The sequence below is a fragment of the Hipposideros armiger genome, unplaced genomic scaffold (genome assembly GCF_001890085.2).
Source record: "Hipposideros armiger isolate ML-2016 unplaced genomic scaffold, ASM189008v1 scaffold_16, whole genome shotgun sequence".
Taxonomy (NCBI): Eukaryota; Metazoa; Chordata; class Mammalia; order Chiroptera; family Hipposideridae; genus Hipposideros; species Hipposideros armiger.
In genome coordinates this window covers 5,282,989-5,306,084 of record NW_017731366.1, presented here as the reverse complement: position 1 = coordinate 5,306,084, position 23,096 = coordinate 5,282,989, and the positions used below count along the sequence as shown (strand labels likewise).

Here is a 23,096-nt window from a genome sequence, read left to right as displayed (position 1 = left end):
CCGATGGTCTTAGGCGACCCCTGTGAAAGGGTCGTTCGACCCCCAAAGGGATCGCAACCCACAGGCTGAGAACCGCTGGTCTAGAGAGTAATCACCAATGCTATGTGCTCACTTAGACCCAAGGATGGTCGCCCCATATGTCCTTCCCTCTGCCTGTGGAGCCCTGAGCACTGGAGGACAGGGGGTAATAGCAGGGAAGGCTGGTATTAGTTTAGGCAATGAAAGCATAGATGTCCTCTGGGCCAGAAAAAAAATGCACTCAATGCCCTGCAATGATAACATCAATAAACCTACTGTCCCTTTTCCATTTATGATATTTTTATTAGAAAGCAGAGTAAACATCTCAACCATAATTCACACCATTCATTCATTCATTCAACAATTATTTATGAGGGTCTTACTAATTTACAAGCACTAGACAAGTCAGAACACAATAATGGTTATCGAGAATGACATGGTGCCTGTCTTCATGGAATCTATAGTCTAGTTGGGCAGATAGACATTGAACAAGTAATTGCAAATGTATTTCAAAAAACTTCAGAAAAGATATTACAGGCTACTGAGGGCAATACAAAGGGGATAGCACACCTAATCCAGGGGTCAAGGCCAGACTCATTTAGAACATCACACTGGAGCTGGAATTTAAAAGGCTGAGGAAGACTTAGCTGGAACAGATGTAGAAATGGAGCATTCCAGGCAAAGGAACCATAATGTGAGGAAGGCCATGCATATAAACAATGGTGGCTAGTGTGACCATTGTGGAAGGCAGTGTGTGACAGGGAAAAAGATCTGAGACTGGAGAGGTGGGCAAGGATGCAATGATGCAAGCCCTTGGAAGCCTGGTGAAAGAGTTTGTAACTTATCCTAAGCAAAATGAGAAGCCAGCAAAGAATGCTGAACAGTACAGTGATGTGATCAGACCTGCATTTTGAAAGAACCCTGCTGATTTCAGAGTGGAGATTAGACTGAAGAAGGGCAAGAGAAGTCTAGGTGAGAGCTGACACTGGCCTAGACTGGAACACAGCCATGGAGGAAGGAGAAGGGAAGTGGACAGATGGGCGACTCGGTCAGGAAGTGTTCCAGCGGGGCCTGGAGGCTGACCGAGCAAGGAGAGGCGGGAGGCTCAAGCCTCCACTCCCTTAAGCAAGCACAGGGGCGCTGGGCTTTCTCCTGTCATCCTCACTCCCACTGATCCAACCTTAACTATTTCTCACATCGTTTTGCCACAGATTTTTATTTCTCAAGCAGTAGGAAGATAGAAATGGAAGAAACTGGGGAAGCATTCCACGCACGACAAACGATCAGAAACAAAGTATGGCCTGCTTTCTCTTTCCTGTCAAAGGACAAGTGCAAGAGGAGAGCGTATACCTGCTTCAGGTGCACATTTAAGCCTTCATGCGTGGCCTTCAGCAGCGCCCTCACCGTGAAGCTATCAGGGTCTTCTTTGTCTCGAATTTGCGATTCTTTTAACAGTGACTCCAGTTTTTTCTTTATGAAAGATTCCACCTGATGTTCAGTGGTCCCGTTACTCTGCAAAGAATCAAGCAATGGAAATGATTTCCCTTAAGAAAACACAGAATTAGAACACACCCTTCACTCAAACCAGTATTGTTTTTGTAATTTGATTCTCTCTTAATTGACTGTAATAAGTCAAGCTCATTGCACCATCTTGGTCCTTCCCCCCACACACATACACACATAGCAATCCCTTTAGATAATGATTACTATGGCTGCATTCAACCCTCAGGAACTTTATAAAATCTTATTGTCATTTCCACTTCACAGATGCAGAATCTGATGCTTAGAGAAATTAAGTAAGTTGCTCAAGTTTAAAAAGCTAGCAAGTAATCAATGCAGGATTCAAACTTGGGACTGCAAAGCCCTTCCCTCTATGCCACTTCATGCTTTCAATAAAGAGAAGGCCAGAGAGGGTTTCCGGAGGCTAAGTTTTCTATATCCATATAGAGAAACCTGAGCAAAAATCCGCTACTTAAAACACATCCCTTCCTTCACTGAGGGAAAAAGAATGCCATGCAAACATCTGCATGGTAATTAAGATTTCAGCAGCAATGTAGAGAAGGCTTTCCTGTCATCCAGAGTTCTAAGGTTTTACATTTGGAAAGCATGTTCTACGAACACAGGAATCAAATTTTCTTCCTGGAGAAGGGTAGTGGCAGACAGAGCTGGAAACACTGTGGAACCAGGTGGTGGAGGCACTTGAAAGAGGTATGAGGTCTCTGCGAGTCTCTGGGTGGACAAGTGCTTGAATAGTATTTTACAGAAATATTATCAACAGGGAAGCATGTGCAGACAGAGGAAAGGGGCTGCAGATGAAAAGCCAGACAAACGGGTTCTTTCTACAAGCATGAAGAGCCTACGAGACCAACGTGCTGGCATGGAATTTAACAAAGATGAAAGTGAGTTTGAGAGCAAAATTCATTCTGCATATAACAAACACGTATTGAGCTGCTACATGCAGGTGAGAAACATTAATAAGACACAGCCCCACTGTCACAGACTCCTCGGTGTCATGGAGACAGACAGCCACATCAATGGATAATTATACAAGCAGGGGCAATTAGAGACAGATATAAGGGATATTGGGGGCACACGAGGAGGGGCAGCCCGCCCAGCCCTGGGAAGGTAGGAGACCTCCAGGAGCACAGGACACCTGAGCCAAGACATAAAAGATGAGTGTATTAGTTTCCTGTGGCCGCTGTAACAAACTACCACCAACTTGGTCACTTAAGACAAAAGAAATGTATTCTCTCATAGTTCTAAAGGCCAGAAGTATGAAATCCAGGTGTCAGCAGGGATATGCGCCCTCCCAAAGGCTCTAGGGAAAGACCCTTCCTTGCTTCCTTCAGTTGACACGAGCTCCCAGCACTTCTCGGCTTGCGCAGAATAATAACTCCAGTCTCCCGCGCCCCCCCCCCCCCCCCCCAGTTTTCACGTGGCCTTCTCCTGTGTGCCCCGCCCCGCTTCTGCCTATGTCGTCTCCTGTTCTTATAAAGAAACTTGTCACTGGGTTTCTAAGGCCCATCCAGTCAATCCAGGGTGATCTCATCTCAAGATCCTTAATTACATCTGCAAAGACCCTTTTCCAAATAAGGTTGCATTCATAGGTACCGGGGGTAGGGTTTGGGCAAACCTTTCTGTGGCAACAAATCAACCTACTACAGTGAATAAGAGTGGATAACCTGGCAAAGAGTAGGGTTACAGCATTCCAACGTGAGCAAAAGCATGAAGAAAACAAATTACCAAGGAGAACAAGTAACCATGTGAACATGGAAGAAAAAAAGCACAGGGAAATATAGAAAATGCAATTAGGACTATATTGTGCTAAGGCTCATAAAGCACTATCATGTAATGACACTTCATTGGAGCTGCCCAACACCCTTTAAGGTAGCACTAGGGTTAGACAAATGTCACTCATCATGATATAGAGGCAGGAAGATTCAACAAAGATTCAATAACTTGTCCAAACACACATGCCTATGAAGTGGCTGGCTTGGTACTTGAACCTAAGACATCCAATAAAAAAGCCTGTGTCTATTTCACCATACAATGCTGCAGCCATCTCTTTTACACTGTTACAGAAAAAGATAAATCTTTGGGTCAAGTTAATCACCAGTAGGCTCATATTTTAAACAACCATTATTCCTATATGACACCTGGGAACTATATGGCCACCATCCCTCTGTGGGAAATCGTAGGTTTCACTGAAGGTCAGAGGGGAATCCAAGAAAAGGACCCCAGGTCTAGAACTCCCAGTGCATTTGATCAAATGACCCAGAGCCTGGCAGGGAGCACATTTGTTGGGAGGACAAAAAGAGAAACCGTGTAAGAGCACCTCATGTCCCCAAGTCATACAGAATGTCCCAAATGCACATCAGTTTTTATCCCTGGCCAGGGGCGCATAGAGTCAGAGACAGTGAAGAGATAAACTGGGGCTATTATGCCCAAACACTTTCAATGTCAGCACAGCAAGGCTAAAAATACAAAACCAGGCTGACTGGTGCGGGTGAAATGATGAATGCTTAATACAAAGGCTATAATTATTCACTTCGCAGCCTCTAAACACTGGGAGTTATTGCAGAAGGAATGACATGTCTGCCTGTTGATCTTTCTCTTCCCTGTGATTTACAGCACAAAAATATTAGCAGCCACAGAGAAACAAACAAATGTGTGGCTGAGGTTTCATTAATACATTAGCATTCAGTCCTCGAACCCAATAGCACTACTGAAAGAAAGCTGAGTCACTTGACCTCACACCTGTCAGCCACCATGCAGCTGCATGAGGGACCACAGCTGAAAGCCATTGGCATCTTACTCTTTTGTTCCCGGAGCCAGTGGGAGTGGATGGGGGCCAGGGTGGCAGGGAGGATGGCAGCCCTTTAATATTGTCCAGAGTAGTTTCCACCAGAAAAGTAATCACCGTTCCCAATTCCATTTTCTGCGAGGTGTACATGATCTAGGAATCACTACTACAAATAAATAAATCAAACACACAAATACATTTGTGTTTTGTATTCAGGGTGAAATGAAAGGATCACTGGAAAACCAAAGGGCTGCCCAGAACCCTGGCTACCACTCCAGGCTGGAAAGCAGCAGGAACTGGGAGGAACTGGGGTAGGGGGCCTAAGGCGTAAACGGGGACTCGCCCAGACAGTGGTGCTCTGCCTGCTCTGACCATTGGAGCGTTCCAAAATCCCAGGCCACACCCAGCCCACTTACACGTGACTCTCTGGGCTGGGATTGGGCACTGGGAATTTTGAAAGTTCCTGTCATTCCAATGTGCAGCCAAAGTTGAGGACCTTTGCTTTAAACAAACAAACAAACAGATAAACAAAACATTGGAATATCTCACCCACCCCAAATGTCTTTTTTCTGTCCAGGCCAGAGTCTGGAGCAGGAAGGATAATATACCATGGGTGCCAAAAAAATGTACATACATGAGTTGTATTCGTCTTTTGTTATTGGTATATATTGAGTATTACAATTTTTAATACTGGTTTTTCCTTTCTTAAAATGTGTATACAACGGCAGCCGGTGGCTCAGTTGGTTAGGGCGCATGCTCTGAGCAACAGGGCTACCGGTTCGATTCCCACATGGGCCAGTGAGCTGTGTCCTCTGCAACTAGATTGAAAATGGTGACTGGAGTTGGAGCTGAACTGTGCTCTCCACAACTAAGATTGCAGGACAACAACTTGACTTGGAGCTGATGGGTCCTGGAAAAAACACATTGTTCCCTGAAAAAATACATTGTTCCCCAATAAAGTTTAAAAAAAAATATGTATACATTTTTTGGCACTCATTATATATTTGCTGCGCTTTATGAATGCATTAGAGCTTTCCAAGCCCATAACCTGAAGGTCTTGGGCTGAAGAGTCGCTGCTACTCAGCCATTTACTCCAGTCCTCTACTATCTCCTGTCTGCTCTGCTAGCTCCCTCAAAACACCTGCCTCTGCTCAAGGGCCAGCTCAGGACTTGCGTTAGTGATAATCGTGCTGCTACTGCTATCCTTCTTATTGATGACATTGAACACTTATTGAGCACAAATCATGTGCCAGGCATTGTTCTGCGTTCTTTACAGGATATAGACTTATTTAGCCCTCATGATAACCTTTTCCTTTTTTTTTTAAAGTTAAATAATTATTTCATTCTCTTAGTATTCAAGAGTTAAACTTATGCAACCAGGCAGAGGATGAGAATGACTTGTGTTTCCAACTGGGAGAAATCACTTATTCTTATAATAATAGAGCCTATTGATTTGATTGGTTCTCAGTAAGAATCAGACAGAATTTAAAATCTTTATTGTTTGCTGTTTGTCTCAAGATGCTTTCAAATAGCAACAGCTCTTTTAATTACATGTAGAGATCCTTAGGAAGATCAAGAGAGAATTTTGGAAATCAGGATTCACAAGATTTTATTGCTTGTCACACAATGTGCTTGTGCAATGTCATGGATTGTAGATCTGGCCCTTTTCCAGGACAGATGTCAGTTTTGGCCAGGAGAGGACAATACTACTACAGGTCAAAGCCAATGGGGACAGCCTCTTCTCAGGCGTGTGAATGCAGCTTATGAAGGTGGCAGTCAGGCAGAGAGAGAGCTGCAATAACATTGTGAAGTGTTAGTATGCTGTCCATTTAGAAACAGAGGATAAAGAAACTCAGGTATAGAGGGACCGGTGAGCTCCTCAAGGTCACACAGTTAGCAAGTGGCAAAGCCAGCTTTGAATCCAGGCAGTCTGGTTTTGCAGCCCATGTGTTTAATGAATGCTACGATCCCTCTCCAAACCATCCTGGGTATTCCAGCCCACATTGAGCTCTCTTTCCTCTGAAATCACATTCTACCTACTCAATACCATATGACATAACAGTTTAAGTTTGCCAGTCATTATTTGCTTCCAGTGCAATTGTGTCTCTACAGCTAGATGAAGTTCCCCAAAAGACACAAGTCTGAGGGGTCATACACAATTATTATCACCCCTGAAATCAAGGATGGCCCATGTATTTTTCCTCATCTGAATTAATTACATTGACCAGAAAGATTATGGTAGTTCTAGGGATCTTCTAGAAAGCTTCATGTAACTCTAACTTATGTAATATGAAACAAGATTCTTTACAAAAAATAAAAAATTAAGATTTCCTTAATTAAATCAAACTCTAATAAATTATAAAGTTAACTCTATAAAGTTCATGTAGCCATGATCTTGAACAAGTCACTTCATCCTTCAAACCCCATTTTCCTAATCTGTAATATAATGGAGGTGATGGTTTCTACCCTATCCCCATGGTTATGGGAATAAAATGAAATACTGCAAGTAAAGTCGTTAGCATACTGCTGGTGCTTAGAGCTCAAGAGGTATTTAAAAACTAGTTTAGCTAAGTATAAAAAAATAAGAGTACAGTGTCAGAAAAGTAGCAAAAAGTAATGTTCCTTTAGAGTTGTTAAGCATACATTTTAAAATCTTATTAGAGCAAACATTCTTTATATACTTTAAGAAAAAGAAAAATACAGTCCAAAATGAATGTAAGTCAGGTTATGTGCATCTGTGCATACATGTGCATTTATACATGACGCTGTACATTCATATTTTGAAGTTTGCTACTGCTTCAATGATAAAAGAAATAAAAAAAGAGAGAAAAGTCATAATCTGGGTCAAAAATAAACAAAATCACTGCAAATGATAAATGTAGCTGAGCTCTACATTCAAAGCAGGTAGAGATGGCCAAGAATTCATATCTTATAGTGTAATAGAAATGAAAGGTACACCCCATACTGTGGGAGATTCAAGGTGGTCTCACGACATGACACCAAGATGGTGAAGAAAGCTGTGGTAGTATATTTGCTCATAACAGGAAGCATTAAAAATCTATTGTGTAGAAGATATAAAATTTAATATGAAAAGAATAAAAAAACCTAATTGCCAGTTTGCTTGATGGTTAGATCAGTGATGTCTTCAATAACTGCAGGGGCAGAGAGACCCAAACCATCAATAAAAGGTCCAATTAGGAATATGGGGCATGGGTGGGAGGTGCTCAGAGTTCAGGTGGAAGCAATCCCAAACCCACTAGATAGAAAGGGTGAAACAAAAAGGAAGAGAATGGAAAGGAAAAAAAACATTCCATTCAAACTTGAACCTTCAACCCCAAATTCTAAAACTATGAGGAAAAGTAATGCCAAGACAGAGTAACAGAAACATCAGTGCATGGAATGGGAATTCACTCTTTCCCTTTAAAAATTAATATTTTAGATGGTCAAAGATATGAAGAAATAGCCTCATAAAAAACCAAAAAGCTAAGAAGCCAAATAATGCAAATAAAACAAGTGTCTATGAAAAAGAACCAAGATTAAATTTTGTAAATAAAGAGTATAGTATTGAAATTAAAAGAACAATAGCTGGAATAAACTCTAGACCAGACACAAAGAGATAATTAATAAACTGAAAAATAATACTGTAAATGGTACCCAGAAGTCAGCACTGAGATAAAGCATTAAAGAATAATTAAGAGGTTCAGAGAATAGCATGGGAGGTTCCCACCTAAATCTAATAGGACTTCCAAAAAAAGACTGAATAAGTAGCATAGAAACAATATTCAAAGAAAAAATGCCTGAGAATTTCCTAGAATGAAAGAAAATATGAGCTGTCTAATAGGAGTGCTAAGAAAATAACTAAATCAATCCACTCCTAGTCAGCTAATAGCAAAAGTACAGAACAAGGATAGAAAGACAGATTACCAACAAGGGAAGAAAACTTTGACTGGTAGTAGACTTGTCTTTAGGAATTGCAGCTCCCAAAAGACCATAACTTTGAAATACAAGGGGAAAAAAAAAATATATGTGTGTGTGTGTGTGTGTGTGTGTGTGTGTGTGTGTGTGTGTGTGTATGTATATATGTATACAGTCATGTGCTGGTTAACAATGGGGACACATTTTGAAAAATGCATCATTAGGTGATTTTGTTATTGTGTGAACATCACAGAGTGTATTCACACAAATGTAGATGGTGTCACCTGCTACACACGCAGGTTCTATGGTACAGCCTATTGCTCCTAGGCTATAAGCCTATACAACATCTTACTGTACAAAACGACATGAGATTAAAGCAAGTACAAGAGAAAATGAGGCAATCAAGAGAGATGCAGTAAACAGGGTATATGAGGCTGCTACCAGCATAACACGGCATACTGTTTACAATAAACTTTGTTTCATGAGTGGAAAGAGTGCACTCCAAAACAGCAATAAAAAGTATAGCACATAAACCAGTAATACGGTCATTTATTCTCATCATCAAGTATTATGTGCTGTACTTACTGGTATGTGCTATACTTTTATAAGAGGGCACTACATTAGGTTTGTTTATGCCGGCATCAGCACAAACACGTGAGTAGCATGTTGCACTATGATGTTACCATGACTACATCACTAGGTGACAGAAAATTTTCAGCTCCATTATAATTTTATGGGATCACCTTCATATATGCAGTCCAGGTTGACAGAAGCGTCATTATGTGGTGCGTGACTGTAATATATACACTATGTTAGACCTTAAATGTCCATTACCTTAACTGTTTGGCAAGGTAGCAGAAGCCTATCAGGTACTAGAAACTACTGGAATCTTCCAGAGATCTTCCAGATCACCTCGTCCATTCCCCACCCCTTGTTGCCAGGATGCAACATCATGCCAGCCTGTGGGTGAACACTTTCAGGAGCAAAACCTCACAACCTCATGAGGTAACTCATCCCTTCTATGAGTGCTGACAACTCGGAAGCCAACAAGAACCATAATCCTTCTTAAAATGATTCAAATCATAAAACAAGTCACTTAGGAGAGAAGATGAATTCATAGCTAAGGGAGTGGGAAAAGAGAAAACAATGAGTGTTTAGTGTAAGATATGCACACAGACTGAATAATAGTTTTAGGGTATTAGTGTAATAAAACAAGTTGCTACATGTTACTGTCCTAGGGCTCATTTAAAAGTTGTTTAAAGGGGATGAGCTTCAAATAGGAGAGAGCAAGCTGATATTTGTGCTTAAGAAGAGGCTGGCTACACAGATGCAGAGCGTGTAGGAAAAAAAGATGCTGAATTACTCAGAAGAGGAAATAATCAGTGAAGTTGAAATATGGGGGTGGAAAGTCTGTAAGGCATATGACATTAGAGGACCCCATAAAGATGAATAATAGTGAGCTGGCCTCACTGATTCAAACCGGTTAGATAATTGCACTGTGATCAAAAAGGAAATTGTCCCCTGTGTCTTTGAGCTGTATGAGTCCTGGGTCACTGAACACACTGGCTTTACCCTGTGGCTTATACATCACAAGTCAGATTTTCTCTATGGCTGAAGCCACAAAATAGTATGAGGCAGAAGTTTGAAGGATTCAATGAACTCAACAACAAGAAAGCACTTACTGCATATGCAAAAAACTTGTAGGGTAGTTTGAATCCCTTAGTTAGAAATAATAGCAGACTAGGAAGAGAGAAGACCTGTCTGAGGGTCCTGCCTCCTACTCTGCTTCTAACACAGGGCAATGCTGGGTGAGCCACAGATCCTGCTTCTGGCCTGTGCAATTGCTACTCCCTGTGTCTGGAACATTCTTTCCCAGATACCAACATGGCTAACTCTTCACTTCTCTCAGGTCTTTGCTCACAGGTTACCTTCTCTGTGAGACCTTTCCTGGACGGCCAATCCCATCTAAAGCTTCAATAGACCCCTCACGTACACACACTTTCGACACTTCTTCCCTCCTTTCTTTCCTTCAGCACTTGCACTACAGATGTTATTTATTTCTTGTTTATCTCCCCCTTCTCCCATTAATGTACAAACTCCATGAAGGCAAAGATTTTTCTCTGTGCTGTGTACTGATATATGCCCCCAACACCTACATCATGAGTAAAAATTTGTTGAATGTGCCATAAATCTTCCATAAGCCTCGTGAGTTAGTATTCCAGTGTTCATTAAATCTTTATTTATTGCAATAATTCAGATATAACTTATCAATCTAACCACATCCTGTTGCATTAAAACTGAGGTTAAGGACTTCTAAGGTAATTATTGGTTTCGCATAAGGATGCACAGTACGTTCTCTTATGCAGAAAGAAGATCAAGCATTAGTTTTAGATCAGGCAATTACATCTGACACTCAAATGATGCATTTGAGCCCTCTGCTGACAATAAGACTATAAATTGACTGATTACAGGATAACACTTTGGCTTCCTAAATACAGCATGCCCTTTTCTTAGAAAAGCTCAAAAATAGAGAAAAAACATTTGAAAAAATAGAGTGAAAGCTTTATAGATTTCCACTGGAATGTTGGTTTCTTTATGTATTTTCTCTCCGAAAATCTAAAAGACACGTGTAAAATTCTACAGTTAAGGTGCTCTCCACTTTCACTTAGTCCCAAATCAAAGAATCAAAATTAAATATCACGACTGTTTTTATGAAATCATGCTCAAAATTACCTACTTGTCTGGGTTCCTAGAAACCAACAAAGAGACTTTGAAGATGAGAGGAACTCAGTTGGATATTCTTACAGTGGAATTACTGATTTGTTTCTATAAAACCACAGTTAATTCTATTTTATAATAATAGACATTTCAATTAGAAAGTTAGAAGGCTCACTGACATTAGGGAAAAATTATATTAAGTTGGTGGATTTAGAAAACACAACTTGGGTTTTACTCAGAGCAATACATGACTATATTGTGATAGTAGTTAAATTTCCACCACTCATTTTCACTAAAAACATCATTCCCTAAACACATAACTTAGTCGAACCTCTGTTCCCAGTTCCCTGTTTTCAAATGGCAGACTACTCTGAGGCTAGCAACAAAGAGATATGGGAAACAAGATGGAAAGGTACTGAAAATCAGAAACAAAAACCTGGTTTATAAAATAAAGCTGAAAAATTTGAGCTAAATTACCCATAATCACAAGTATTAATTAAAAAAAAATAAATAAGGGCCGGCCGAGTGGTTCGTTGGTTAAGAGTTGGTTTGGGAGCTCGAGCTCTGAGCAGCAGGACTGCTGGTTAAGATCCCACATGGGCTGGTGACGCTGTGCTCTCTACAGCTAAGATGGTGAACAACAGCTCAACCTGGAGCTAGGCTGCTGTGAGTCGCTGGCGACAGCGTAGGCTGCAGTAGGGTTGCAATGGGCTGTAGTAAGCTACCGTGAGTGGTCAGTAGCCAGCATGAGTGGCCATGAGTGGCCGTCCAATGGCCGGCGACCAACCTGCCTCACCCAAGAGCTCAATAATAATACCAAAATGGGCCAGTGAAGCAACATCCTCCACAACTAGGCTGAAGAACAAAAGGACAGCAACTTGTCTGTTCTCTTTCCCTGATTCCCCAGCGCTGTTCCCTCCCCCAATTCCCCAATAAAATCTTTAAAAAAAAAAGTATAACAGTAAATCCTTAGAAGAGCAAATAAGAAACTATTTAAAATATTAACTGTATTTCACTTATGTAAATCTATTTAGATTAATTTTCTAAAACTATAGGGCTATTTGTGAATGGTAGTTAATTGCGCTAAGATAAATTATTAAAGGCAACAGATTAATACAGATGGTAATTTTCCTTTTTCACTTCAAGCTGAATCTTCTCCACTTCATCCCTTTTCAAGTGCATTAAAGCCACAATCCAGTGTCTACTGAGACTTCAGCTGTCATCAAGCTCTGGCCCCCTTTGAAAATGATGCCAGCCCCTTTTGGTACCTACAGGAAGGCAGCACAGCTACTATAATCTAGAAGAGCACAGATTGTTTTTAACAAAGTTATAACTGAATTCAGGGCAATGATGTAAATTAAAAGAATGTATACATTTTTTTCCCTGTTTTTTAGATGGCAGAATAATAGTCCTGATATTTAGAGGAATACCCCTTTTCTACATAAATACAATTGTAAACCCTATAACAAACTAACAGAAGCAACTGCTACTTTCAGGTTGTCATGTAATCCTGGCAATCCCATGAGTTGTAGAAGGTGGAGGTGGGGAGCAGGAGGTCAAGGAATCCTAGCCACCCATGGTGGGCGTGGGTATCTCTTTCAGCCTTACACTTCCCTAGGCTTGCATTTCCCTTGGACTACCTGGCTAAATGGTGCTTTTCTAGAAAGGCAGCTCCTTGATCTAGGACAGGGGTCTGAAGTGCCATGCAGGTGACAAATTAGTCTACACCATTTTATTTAGGTTGTGGCAAATTAAAGAGTAAGGCAAGAATCCCATGTCTGAAAGAGTTTGGAAATCCTTTGTCCCACGGTACATTTTCTTAGGATGAGTATGGGCAGACCTAGACAGGCAGACCCATATGCAGCGGGGTCTGCGAGCCAGCTTTGCTAGGCAGCATGGCGGGGCTGCTAGTGGGAGGCAGGGAGACAATGCTAAAGCCAGTTTATTTCAAAGACAGTGACATTCCTAACCACAATTTGAGTTTCGCCCAAGTTGTAATAGGAGGGGATTTGTCCCTGGAGAAAGGGTCAGATGGGTCCATCACTACCATTCCTTCCAACTCAAAGTCATGAGAATCCTTGCCTCACTCACTCAATAAACATTTTGGTGTCTGTGCGGCGGCACACAAAGTAACTTTCAACCAATATCCTTTTTACACTAGAGCCACGATGTTTGTGAGGATTCCAACACAGCAGCAATTTTTACCACAGCACATTGAGGGTAAAAATTACAGCCAAGCCTGTAACTTACATAATGGAGCTTGAACTTGCACTCGTCTTCAATTTCATCTGCACTGTCTTCATCGGAAACTTCCCCTTCCTCTGCATCATCTCCAAGGTGATAAGGCAACTTCTTACCCTGAAATGGAACAAAACATGACTTGAAACTGAAAATAAACTCACAATAGCCAAAAGGTGGAAACATTCCAAGTGTCCACTGACAGATGAATAAACAAAATGTGGTCTATGCATATGATGGCATATTATTCAACCATAAAAGGGAAGGAAACTATGACACATGCTATAGCATGGATGAACCTTATGGACATTATGCTAAGTGAAATAACCTAGTCACAAAAAGACAAATACTATGTGGTTTCACCTATATGAGGTACCCAGAGGAGTCAAATTCATAAAGACAGAAGGTAGAATAGTGGTTACCCTGGCTGTGGGGAGTTGTCTAATGGGTATGGAGTTAGTTTCACAAGGTGAAGAGTTCTGGGGATTGGTTACATGGCAATGTGAATGTACTTAACACTGCTAAACTGTACACTTAAAATGGTTAAGATGGCAGGTAAATTTTATCATTTGTATTTTACAATTAAAATCATTTTTAAAATATATCTTTTTTTTTAGCTGAGCCATCCTGCCACCTGTTGGCAGCTCAGCTCAGGCCGGGACTCAAACCGCTGTTGCTCAGAGCTTACACCCTTGGGCGAGCTCTTAACCAACTGAGCCACTCAGCCGGCCCTTAAAATGTCTTATCCTTTGACCAACACTACTTCAGACTGACTAGAAAGCAGATCATTTGAATTATGGGCAAAACAAGGGAGAAGAGACTTTCAAGAAAAGGCAGTTTAATTACTTTTAATTAGATATAGATGGTTAGGGACACTATACTTACAGTAAAAAATCAGGTTTCTTTTTGAGAATATAGGACTCATCATAATAAGCATCACTCTATCCCATGCCCTTAAGAGCAGGATGTTTTAAGCAGGTTAAATGTACCCTTTGCCACATACTGGCTGTGTCCCTCTTCACTTATAAGCCCCTCTGTCACAGACAATGATTTGAGGCTGCTGCCCAGTCAGAGCATGCTCTTCACGACCACTTACCAGCACACACGTTAGAAATCAGGGACTTTTTAACAAGATGAAATTCTTATAATAAAATGGTAAGAAGCTCAAGTTACAGAATTATATACATAATATAACACCAATGATGCATAAAAACTCAAGGAAAAACTCTGGCAAGAAATATGGTCGATTATTAAGAGTAGGTATCTCTGACTAACAGTGTTATGAATGATAGTTATTTTCTCCTTTTCTACATTTCTCAATTTATATTCAGAAAAAGCAAAAGTAAATAAAAAGCAGTGGCAGAGGGCAATTCCCAGGAGCCTGATAAAGGCTTCTATGGCATCTAACCATGTGCATCAGTAAGGCATCTTACTTGGCAGCAGAACAGGAAATTGAACTGGCGCCCAGAATCCCCTAGGGAAGGTTGGTGTGGGGTCAGAAACAAACCTTGAGGCTAAGTGGCCAAAGCCACTGTGGTGGGCAGCCTCCACCATAGAAGGTATTTATGTCCTTCTGTAATCTCTTCCCTTTGACTGTGGCCTGGACCTAGGGACCCACTTCTAACAAATGGAATACAGTAAAAGTGATGGGATGTCGCCTCTGAGATTTGACTACAGAAAGACTGTGGCTTCTTTCTTGCTTGCCTCTTCCACCCCACTCCTCTCTTAGAAAACTCTCTTTCTCTCTTGTTCTCACTCTCTGCTTTGATGTGAGCTGTACTATGGAGGGGCCCACAGGACAGGAACTGAGAGAGGGCTCTAACCCATGGCCTCTGAGGACTGGAAACCTGCCAACAACCACTAAAGTGAAAGTGCAGCCCCTCCCAAGAGAGCCTTGAGATGATGGCAGCCCCAGCTGACACCTTGATTGCAGCCTCATGAGACATCCAGACCAGGGGACCCAGCTAAGATACACCCAGATTCCTGACCTACAGAAATCATGGGATAACAAATGTTTGTTGTTTTAAGATGCTAAATTTTGGGGTAATTTGTTATGCAGCTATAACTAATACATTCACCAACCAAAATCATAGAGCAGAACGAATACCTGAAGACACCATTTCCAACACAACTAAGCACAGCTTTCTACTCTCTTATCCATACAATAGAAACCAGGAACTACTGCCAGAAATGCTGCCCATGGGCCCTAAATGTAGCTGCCACCACTTCCTCCACACTTTACTAGGATGGATTCTGGCTGGTCCCACTCACTAGATCATGTGCCCACACCCTAGCTCTAAGAAAGGCTGCAAAAGCAAATGTCTGGCATCGCCAGCCCCTGTGAAGGGCCTCCTCAAAACACAGGGATGGGCCTGTACACAAGACATTTTAAATGCAGTGACGGCAACTTCCTCTTTGGAAACAGCATCCAAGCCAATATATTTTTTAAAGTTTCAGCAGAACAGAGCTAAGACACATGAGAAATAACATCGTCAAGTAAGGAATAACAGTCTTTGAGTGATACAGATGGTCCTGATAGCACAGGACAACAAGGACAGGGGCGCCGTGATGAGTACGTAGTACTGAGCATAGGGCAGGGACACAGCTTCAGCTGCCCTTCATTTAAGTGTGGCAGTGGGCGAGGGAAGAGGGGAAGAGAGGGAGAGAGGGAGAGAGGGAGGAGGGAGAAGGAGTGGGGGAGAGAGAAAGGGAAAGGGAAAGAGAGGGAAAGAGACAGACACAGAGAGAGAGAGAGAGAGAGAGAGAGAGAAAGAGAGAGAGAGAGAGAGAGATCACTTCTCAGAGCATCCACAAGGTGCCCTCATTCTCAATCCTTTTAAACCTAATGAACAGACATGAGGGCCACATTTTAAGACAACTTTTCCACAATCCTAGTTCTCAACTTTATCCAGACAGATTGGAAGAAAAACAACACAACAGAACATTGTTTCCTAATACCTCTTATCAACAGTGTTACTCCTAAAGGAAATGATGGAATAAACCTGGGTAGAATCTTATGTAATAACGAACTTAACCACGGTCCAATGTAGGTGTAAATGAGAAAGGACCCAGGCGTCTTCTAGGGGTCCCTTTCTGATCTGCACACTATTTCATGCAGGAGTCACACTCAGGAATTAGATTAATTCATCCATGGTCTCTGAAAATATTGGTAGAAACTAGAACCAAAGCCACCTCTCAGCTTCAAGTTGCATGGCCCCAGGAGAGTGATAACTCTGTGATTCACATCTGTAAAAGTAGGAACCTTGGACCAGATAGTCAAGGTTTCCTTCAGCAATATGGAAAACTAGGTGTGTATGTGTTATAGTTATAGTAAACAACTTGCCAGCCTCCAAAGTGGTAAAGAGCCATTCAAATGCACTTTGGGGATCAGAGATAGCTCTGCTGCTAAAAGAACATAGGAAAATCGGTTCCCTTGTTCTTATTTAAATGGGAGCATACTGGTCCATAGATCTGGGAAATCTTCAAGTCTGAAGAATGTTATTCCTGCAAATGGACCTCAGCTGCCTTGAAATACTCCTAGTTCACGTTGCAGCCACTCCTTCCGGTGCCTCCGAGCTTCTGGCTCCAACTCATCCTGGTGCCCATCAGCAAATGACCAAAGTCCAGTTATGTAAAAGGGACTCAGTTCATATCAATATCTACCTTAAGTTCCACTGTCCAAAATGGAAGGATTTCAATCAACTGGACTTATTCTGCATTTAACCTTCTAACTGCTGGCTAAAAATGATTCAGGAAACATGGAAACATTTACAACGCGATCAAGGTAACAGATTTCTAGCCCAGCAATCAGTATTCACAAGAGTTCATTTTAGCAAGACTTCAAGAAAATTAACTGTTATCTCTTGCATTATTTGGAGCTTTTATTCAAAATGCTTTCACACATACAAATGCCCAATAACACCTCTTTGATGGATTCAGTCTCTAATTTGCATTTAACTGATGGAAAAACAGGTTTTGACCAATTCCAAAGATGACTACTTTATATATCTTTCCCATTTACTGCCCCCTCCCCTTAAAGTCTTGCTGTGAAATGAAACCATTTCCTTGATTGTTTTTGTGCCTCCTGTGTGATGTTTGGATTTTTGTACATACCTCTTTCAGGTAAAATATAACTCAGTTTATTAATACTGCTCTTCCTTAGGTTTTTGGTCTCAAAATAATGTAACTATCCAAGATGCTTTTAGTCCAAACACACAAAATTAACTGGAATTAAGTAAAATCAAAAAGTCAGTGATCTAAAGTCTCCAGGAAATGTCTTTCTGTCTATTCCTTGCATTAATAATATTCATTGCAGGTAGTACAGAGCCCTCACCCCCACTCAGAAAATCTGTTAATAAAATATGCCAGTCACTGACTGCTCCTTCGCATACACGCGAGTCCTGTGGGGCATTATGTCTGTGCCTGAGCTCCTCTTTGAAGCGAGCTCTTCCCACTTACATAACCCAGGCTGCTCAACCGTGAAGACTTTTTTTGTTTTGTTTTGTTTTGACAGTTATTGGAGCTTGAAATGGGAGAAATGAATATGAAAGAGACACTTTCAGATATGGACATAGGAGCCTTCACCTCCCTTGTACCCCACACTCCTATACACACATAGTTCTCCAGCATAAACCATTACAGACTAAAACAGTAAACAGCTGGCTTATAGTACTGATGTGCTCCCTTCATAAAAACAAATCCTAGAATATGCGGTCAGTCAACAACAAGCTTTTTCTCAAGGTATGACTATAAATACATTGGAGCAAGGTGCACACACAAATCTAGACAACCCTTCATGTATGGACTCGAATTAGTGTTCTCTTGATAAACCAGTGTTTAGTCCTTCAGGAAGGGAGGCCTTCGCTGATCATCAATGCCTTTTATCGTGTTCCCTCAGGTAATTAATTACCTTCACCAGGATTTTGCCTTTCAGACTCTGAGGGCTCGGAAGCTGCTTGGTTTCTCCCGTGTCGATAGATGAGAGGTCCAGCTTGTCCTGGAATATTCCCTTCAGGTACTGAGCAATCTTCCTTTGCTGCTGGATGCTGCAGTGGTTTTCAATAGACAGTATAACCGGAAACCTGCAAGAACAGCAACACGGTCTAAGGGCATCGAGTACAGGCAACTCCAAGGGAGTTTGGAAAAACGTCCTGTATTCATTATGTTATTGCAATCCTAGTAACAGTACTTGTGAGAGTGGTGATGATTAAAATGCTTCGAAGTGAGAAAAATCACATACGCATTTAAAAAACAAAAAACAAAAAACCCTCCTCTGAGCAAATACACTTTGCCAGGTATAACGGCTGAACAATATATCAATTCATATGGGACGGCTTATCACAGAAAATAAATGGTACATACAATGTCTCTTTTAAAACAGAGAACATTTTAAGAGAGATGAGAAGCCTAAAGAAACAAAACTCATAATGTAGCTTTGTGTTATTTTTACTCAAAAGTCTAGAAACAGCTAAGACCACTGAATATTATTAAATGCAGATATTTACTTGCAAATATATAATCAGTCCCAACTTGGAAATTACTGTTAAGTATAAAATACCATAATGGAATTTTTTGTTTTATAGCATTGTATGTCAGGCATTTCAAAATCATTTGTATTGAATTATATACTAGTCTTTAGTTTCAGGGGGAAAAAATAAAGTCAAGTATTCACTCTCCACCAGCACTCAGGTTTTTGCGTAGAGAATGCAAGATCTGAGAAAAGTGACTATCAAAGACAGCCTGAGGAGGTGGTGGCCAAGGGAGAAGGGGAACCAGGCCTGATTACATGATATTACCCCTCTTCTGACTTTGTTTTTTCCTCAGAATGAGAAATGACTTCCAATTCGGGTTTATTTTTATTTGTTTTCTAGTTTTCCATCAATGTCTTCCAAGGAATAGGCAATATATTTTTTTCCAGCGCTACAAACCAATATTTAAATTGCTTAACATATCCATGTGGAGGAAATAAAATTTATTTCTGGGCTTGTATAACAAGCATAAGCTCCACAATACAGGCTGTGACCTCCTAAAATTATATTCTATCCTCATTAGTAAAACCTGATGCCAGAGGTAATATACAAGATGAGACTTCATGACCGAAGTTGGTTTGGTTATCTGACTCTAATCTGTTTGCTCTTGGGTCTTCACATGGGTTTTATCCAGAGTGTTAGAAAAAAGAGGAACACAACAACAAACTAGCAACCCTCAGTTGTCGATACAATCACATCATGGAGTCCTAACAATGAATTTTTAAATTATTGATCTGTTTATAAAAAGTCTATTAGCGTTACACGTGTTTAGTGTAAAGCAGTGCTTCTCAACAGGGGATGGGGCAATGTCACACACACACACACACACACACACACACACACACACTGCAAAGGGACATTTGTCAATGCCTGAAGACATTTTTGGTGGTCACAATATGGGGGTGCTACTGGCACTTAGTAGATAGAAGTTGGAGATGCTCTTATCCATCCTACATGCACAAGACAGTTCCCCACAACCAACAGTTCTCTGACTCAAAATGTCAGTAGTGCCAAGGTGGAAAATTCCTGGTATAAAGATGCAACTGAAGTTTAAGAAAGAACAGAAAAAGACTCAACCTTTAAAATGTGCTAAAGCAGCTTATTAACTGTTTTAATTTGAAATGCTTTTCTCCTAAGGATTCCCAAACTTGAAGTAAGGGCTATTAAGTCACCAGAGGCTCTTCAGAGGTACATAAGTAGCAGGTTTTCTCAGCATTCTATTTCACATATTGGGAAAGAAAGGGCAAAACCATTCCTTCAACTACTAGCAATCCTGAGACTAGTAGCAATCAGGGTAGCAGAGATACATCAGACATCAGTACTCGACATTCATCCATATACAAGACACCATAAACTCAACCAGCTGTGCAGCAGTGTTTCTCATTAGAAGTGCCTCTTAACCTCATGATTAATTAATGACAAGACCAAATATTATTCAAAGGCTACTAACATTTATAAGATTAATTTCATGAAATTGCAATTTTAATTTGCTTCCTTTGTTTCAAAAATCATTTCCTGGCTGTCTGGTAAGTGTATTGCAGGCATGTGCTCGGCAATAAAGAATGAATAAGATGTAGCCCTGTATTTTCAATGAGTTCATGGTTTAAAGGACTTAAAATAAGGCAAGCAACCAAAAATTGTTATAGGGAGCCATACGATATGATAGAAATATGCTCAAGGTGCTAAGAACAGAAAAAAGCAGCTTTTCAATCAATTGGTGGTATCAGTAAGTTTGCCAGAGGAACAACGCTTAAGGAGTCTTGTGGGATGAGCAGGAATTAGGCAGGTGGAATCACGGAGAAGGGTGTTCCAGGTAGAGCGCACAGCATATGCAAAGGTAAGGAATTGTGGACAACTGGGCTCACTGGGAAATCCGAAAGACAGTCAATGAAGGCAGAAGCCTATGTCTCTGTGGAGCAATGGTGGAAGAAGACACTGGAACAGGAGGAAGAAGTCAGGCTCTGAAGGGTATAGAAGACATGACTGAACTACAGGGAGCTTCTGAAGGACTTCAACACAAGACTTACAACATCATGCTTATACTTTCAGAAAGAGAAATAGTGCACCCGTGTGGAGGATGAACAAAAGGGAAGGTGAAAATGAAGAGAAGGCAATTGAGCCAAAAGATCAATGGAAGTAGAATTGACAAGAATTGGCTAACTCTAGAATAACTCCCAGTTTCTGGCTGAAGCCACTGGTAGACATTGCTACTCCCTAACTATAAAGGAAAAAAAATAAATAAAAGAAAAAGAGCCGAGTGAGAGGAGATTTGGCAAAATGAGATGGTGATAAGTTCAGTTTGGGATACAAGCTCAATGATGGCAGGAGTCTTATCTTTCGCTTAGTGTGTGGCTCCCTGCACCTATTACAGTATTCCTGGCTTCCAGTAGGTGCCATTAAACATCTGAATAGATACTTGAACAAATAAAAACATTTATTGATTTTGAGGTACCTATGGGATACTCAGATGAATTTTTACTAAGAATGTTTCTGTATAGCTCTTAACTTAAGGGAAAAGATCTGGACATGTAATTAGACAAATAACCAGAAAGGTAGACCACATAGGAAAAATTAACTATTAAAGGAGTGAGGAAATAGAAGACTATAGGCCACAAAAGGAGAGTGGAGCAATGACAGCATTGGAGGAGAGAATGTTAAAATGGAAACAAAAAAAGAGCAAGTATTGGTGAGAAAATAGTCACCATTATCAACTACAAAAGAGGGGTCAAATCACATAAGGATGCTAGACACTTTAGCATATAAAGGACATCCAGCAAGTCTGGAAACCTAGATATTATTTTACTGTATTGTAATATACAAGGTATGATCAGAAAATATGGTGAATATTCAACTAAAAAAAATTTTATTACAGTAAAAGACACATTGCCATTAATTCCCTTCAAAATACTCCCCCTGGCTTTGAACACACTTATCCCATTGTTCTTGCCACTTTCTGAAGCAGTTCTGGAAGTCCTCTCTTATGAGTGTCTTTACTTCATCCTCCATCGTGACTACGCTCCATGTCACACATCGCTTCTGGTATGGCAATTTCTGTTAAATAAAAACATTACGGTGTGTCCTCATCCACATTATTCACCAGATCTGGCACCATGCGACTTCTGGCTCTTCCCCAAAGTCAAATGATTTGGGACATCGAGGCAGCCATGACAGTTCAACTAAAGACACTCACGAAAGAGGACTTCTGGAACTGCTTCAGAAAGTGTCAAGAACGATGGGATAAGTGTGTTCGAAGCGAAGGGGAGTCTTTTGAGAGGGATTCATGGCAATGTGTCTTTTATTGTAATAAAATTTTTTAAAATTAAACATTCACCGTATTTTTTTTAATCCCACCTTGTAATATCAATAAACTGCTGTATAGTAACCTGGGTTTCCAGACTATAGATACTCTGTACACCCCGGGCTTGGAAATTTTCAGCTCACTCTTTGCAAGACCATGTTTTGTGGAGGCAACATCTAGAGAAAGAATAAATGGAGCAAAAGAAAGTGTGTACATGGAGCCCATATTATTTGTTCACAATGTTTTGTTGGGAAGGAAGGAGAAAACTAGGGTAGGAGAAAGGAGATGCAGGTGCCAAGGAAGAGCGTGTGCTTCTGTAGCCACGTTACATCAGGCAGGGCTCCGTGGGCTGGAGTAGCTTAGCTCCCGCCCAGGTGGTGCTACACTTACTCGTTCTTCACAAAGGCATGCTTGTTGATGGTCTCCACAACATCTCGGAAGAGAATTTTTGAAGTGAGAGTGTAACCGTGGTGCACGACCGGCTCTCCGTCTGGACCATCCCAACAGTCAACTGCCAAAAAAAAAAAAACTTCACATCAACAACCCAAAGTTTCTGGTGCTTAATATTTCCGGAAACATCAGACAAGTATTATTTTATTATTTGAGATTATATATATTATGATCATGACAAAGATGTCAAACAGAGAAATGGGTATACTGGCATATTTATCAGAATAAGGACTTAAAGATTATAAATAATTTGGGGGTTTTTGCGCTTAAAGTTAACAAAGATGTCATACTCATAAGCAGCTTAGCATTTACCAAGAACTCTCATTAGAAAGTGATCTAAATCCAATCAAGTGTACCCAGGATAGTGACATTTCTTAACAGGTTGTTTCTTTAATTTTACTTCTTCTTCAGTTTATTAAGGCCTTTTAATAAGTCCCAGTGACCCTCTCAAATCCATAACAGGGTTTTTCATTATTGTTCACTTAAACTCATTATGTTTCCCTTAGATTTATTTCCACTTTATTAATTCTACAGTAGTTATAAAATAACATTGACTTCCTAAGTTCAAATCCTCAGGCCCTGCCAAGATTAATATGAATTATCGGCAAATGACTGAATCACTTCAAGT

At 40.7% G+C, this 23,096-nt stretch overlaps 1 protein-coding gene across 2 annotated transcripts in view; it reads right to left on the bottom strand.

Moving 5' to 3' along the window:
- Positions 1–23,096, bottom strand: part of PLCH1 (phospholipase C eta 1) — a 230,467-nt gene that overhangs the window by 33,049 nt on the left and 174,322 nt on the right. For both annotated transcript variants that reach the window (XM_019627783.1, XM_019627778.1), the window contains 4 exons: positions 22,409–22,529; positions 18,102–18,273; positions 13,205–13,312; positions 1,369–1,530 (listed from right to left, as the gene is read on the bottom strand). In XM_019627783.1, the coding sequence (XP_019483328.1) occupies positions 1,369–1,530; positions 13,205–13,312; positions 18,102–18,273; positions 22,409–22,529 (563 nt within the window). The remainder of the gene's footprint in view (positions 1–1,368; positions 1,531–13,204; positions 13,313–18,101; positions 18,274–22,408; positions 22,530–23,096) is intronic.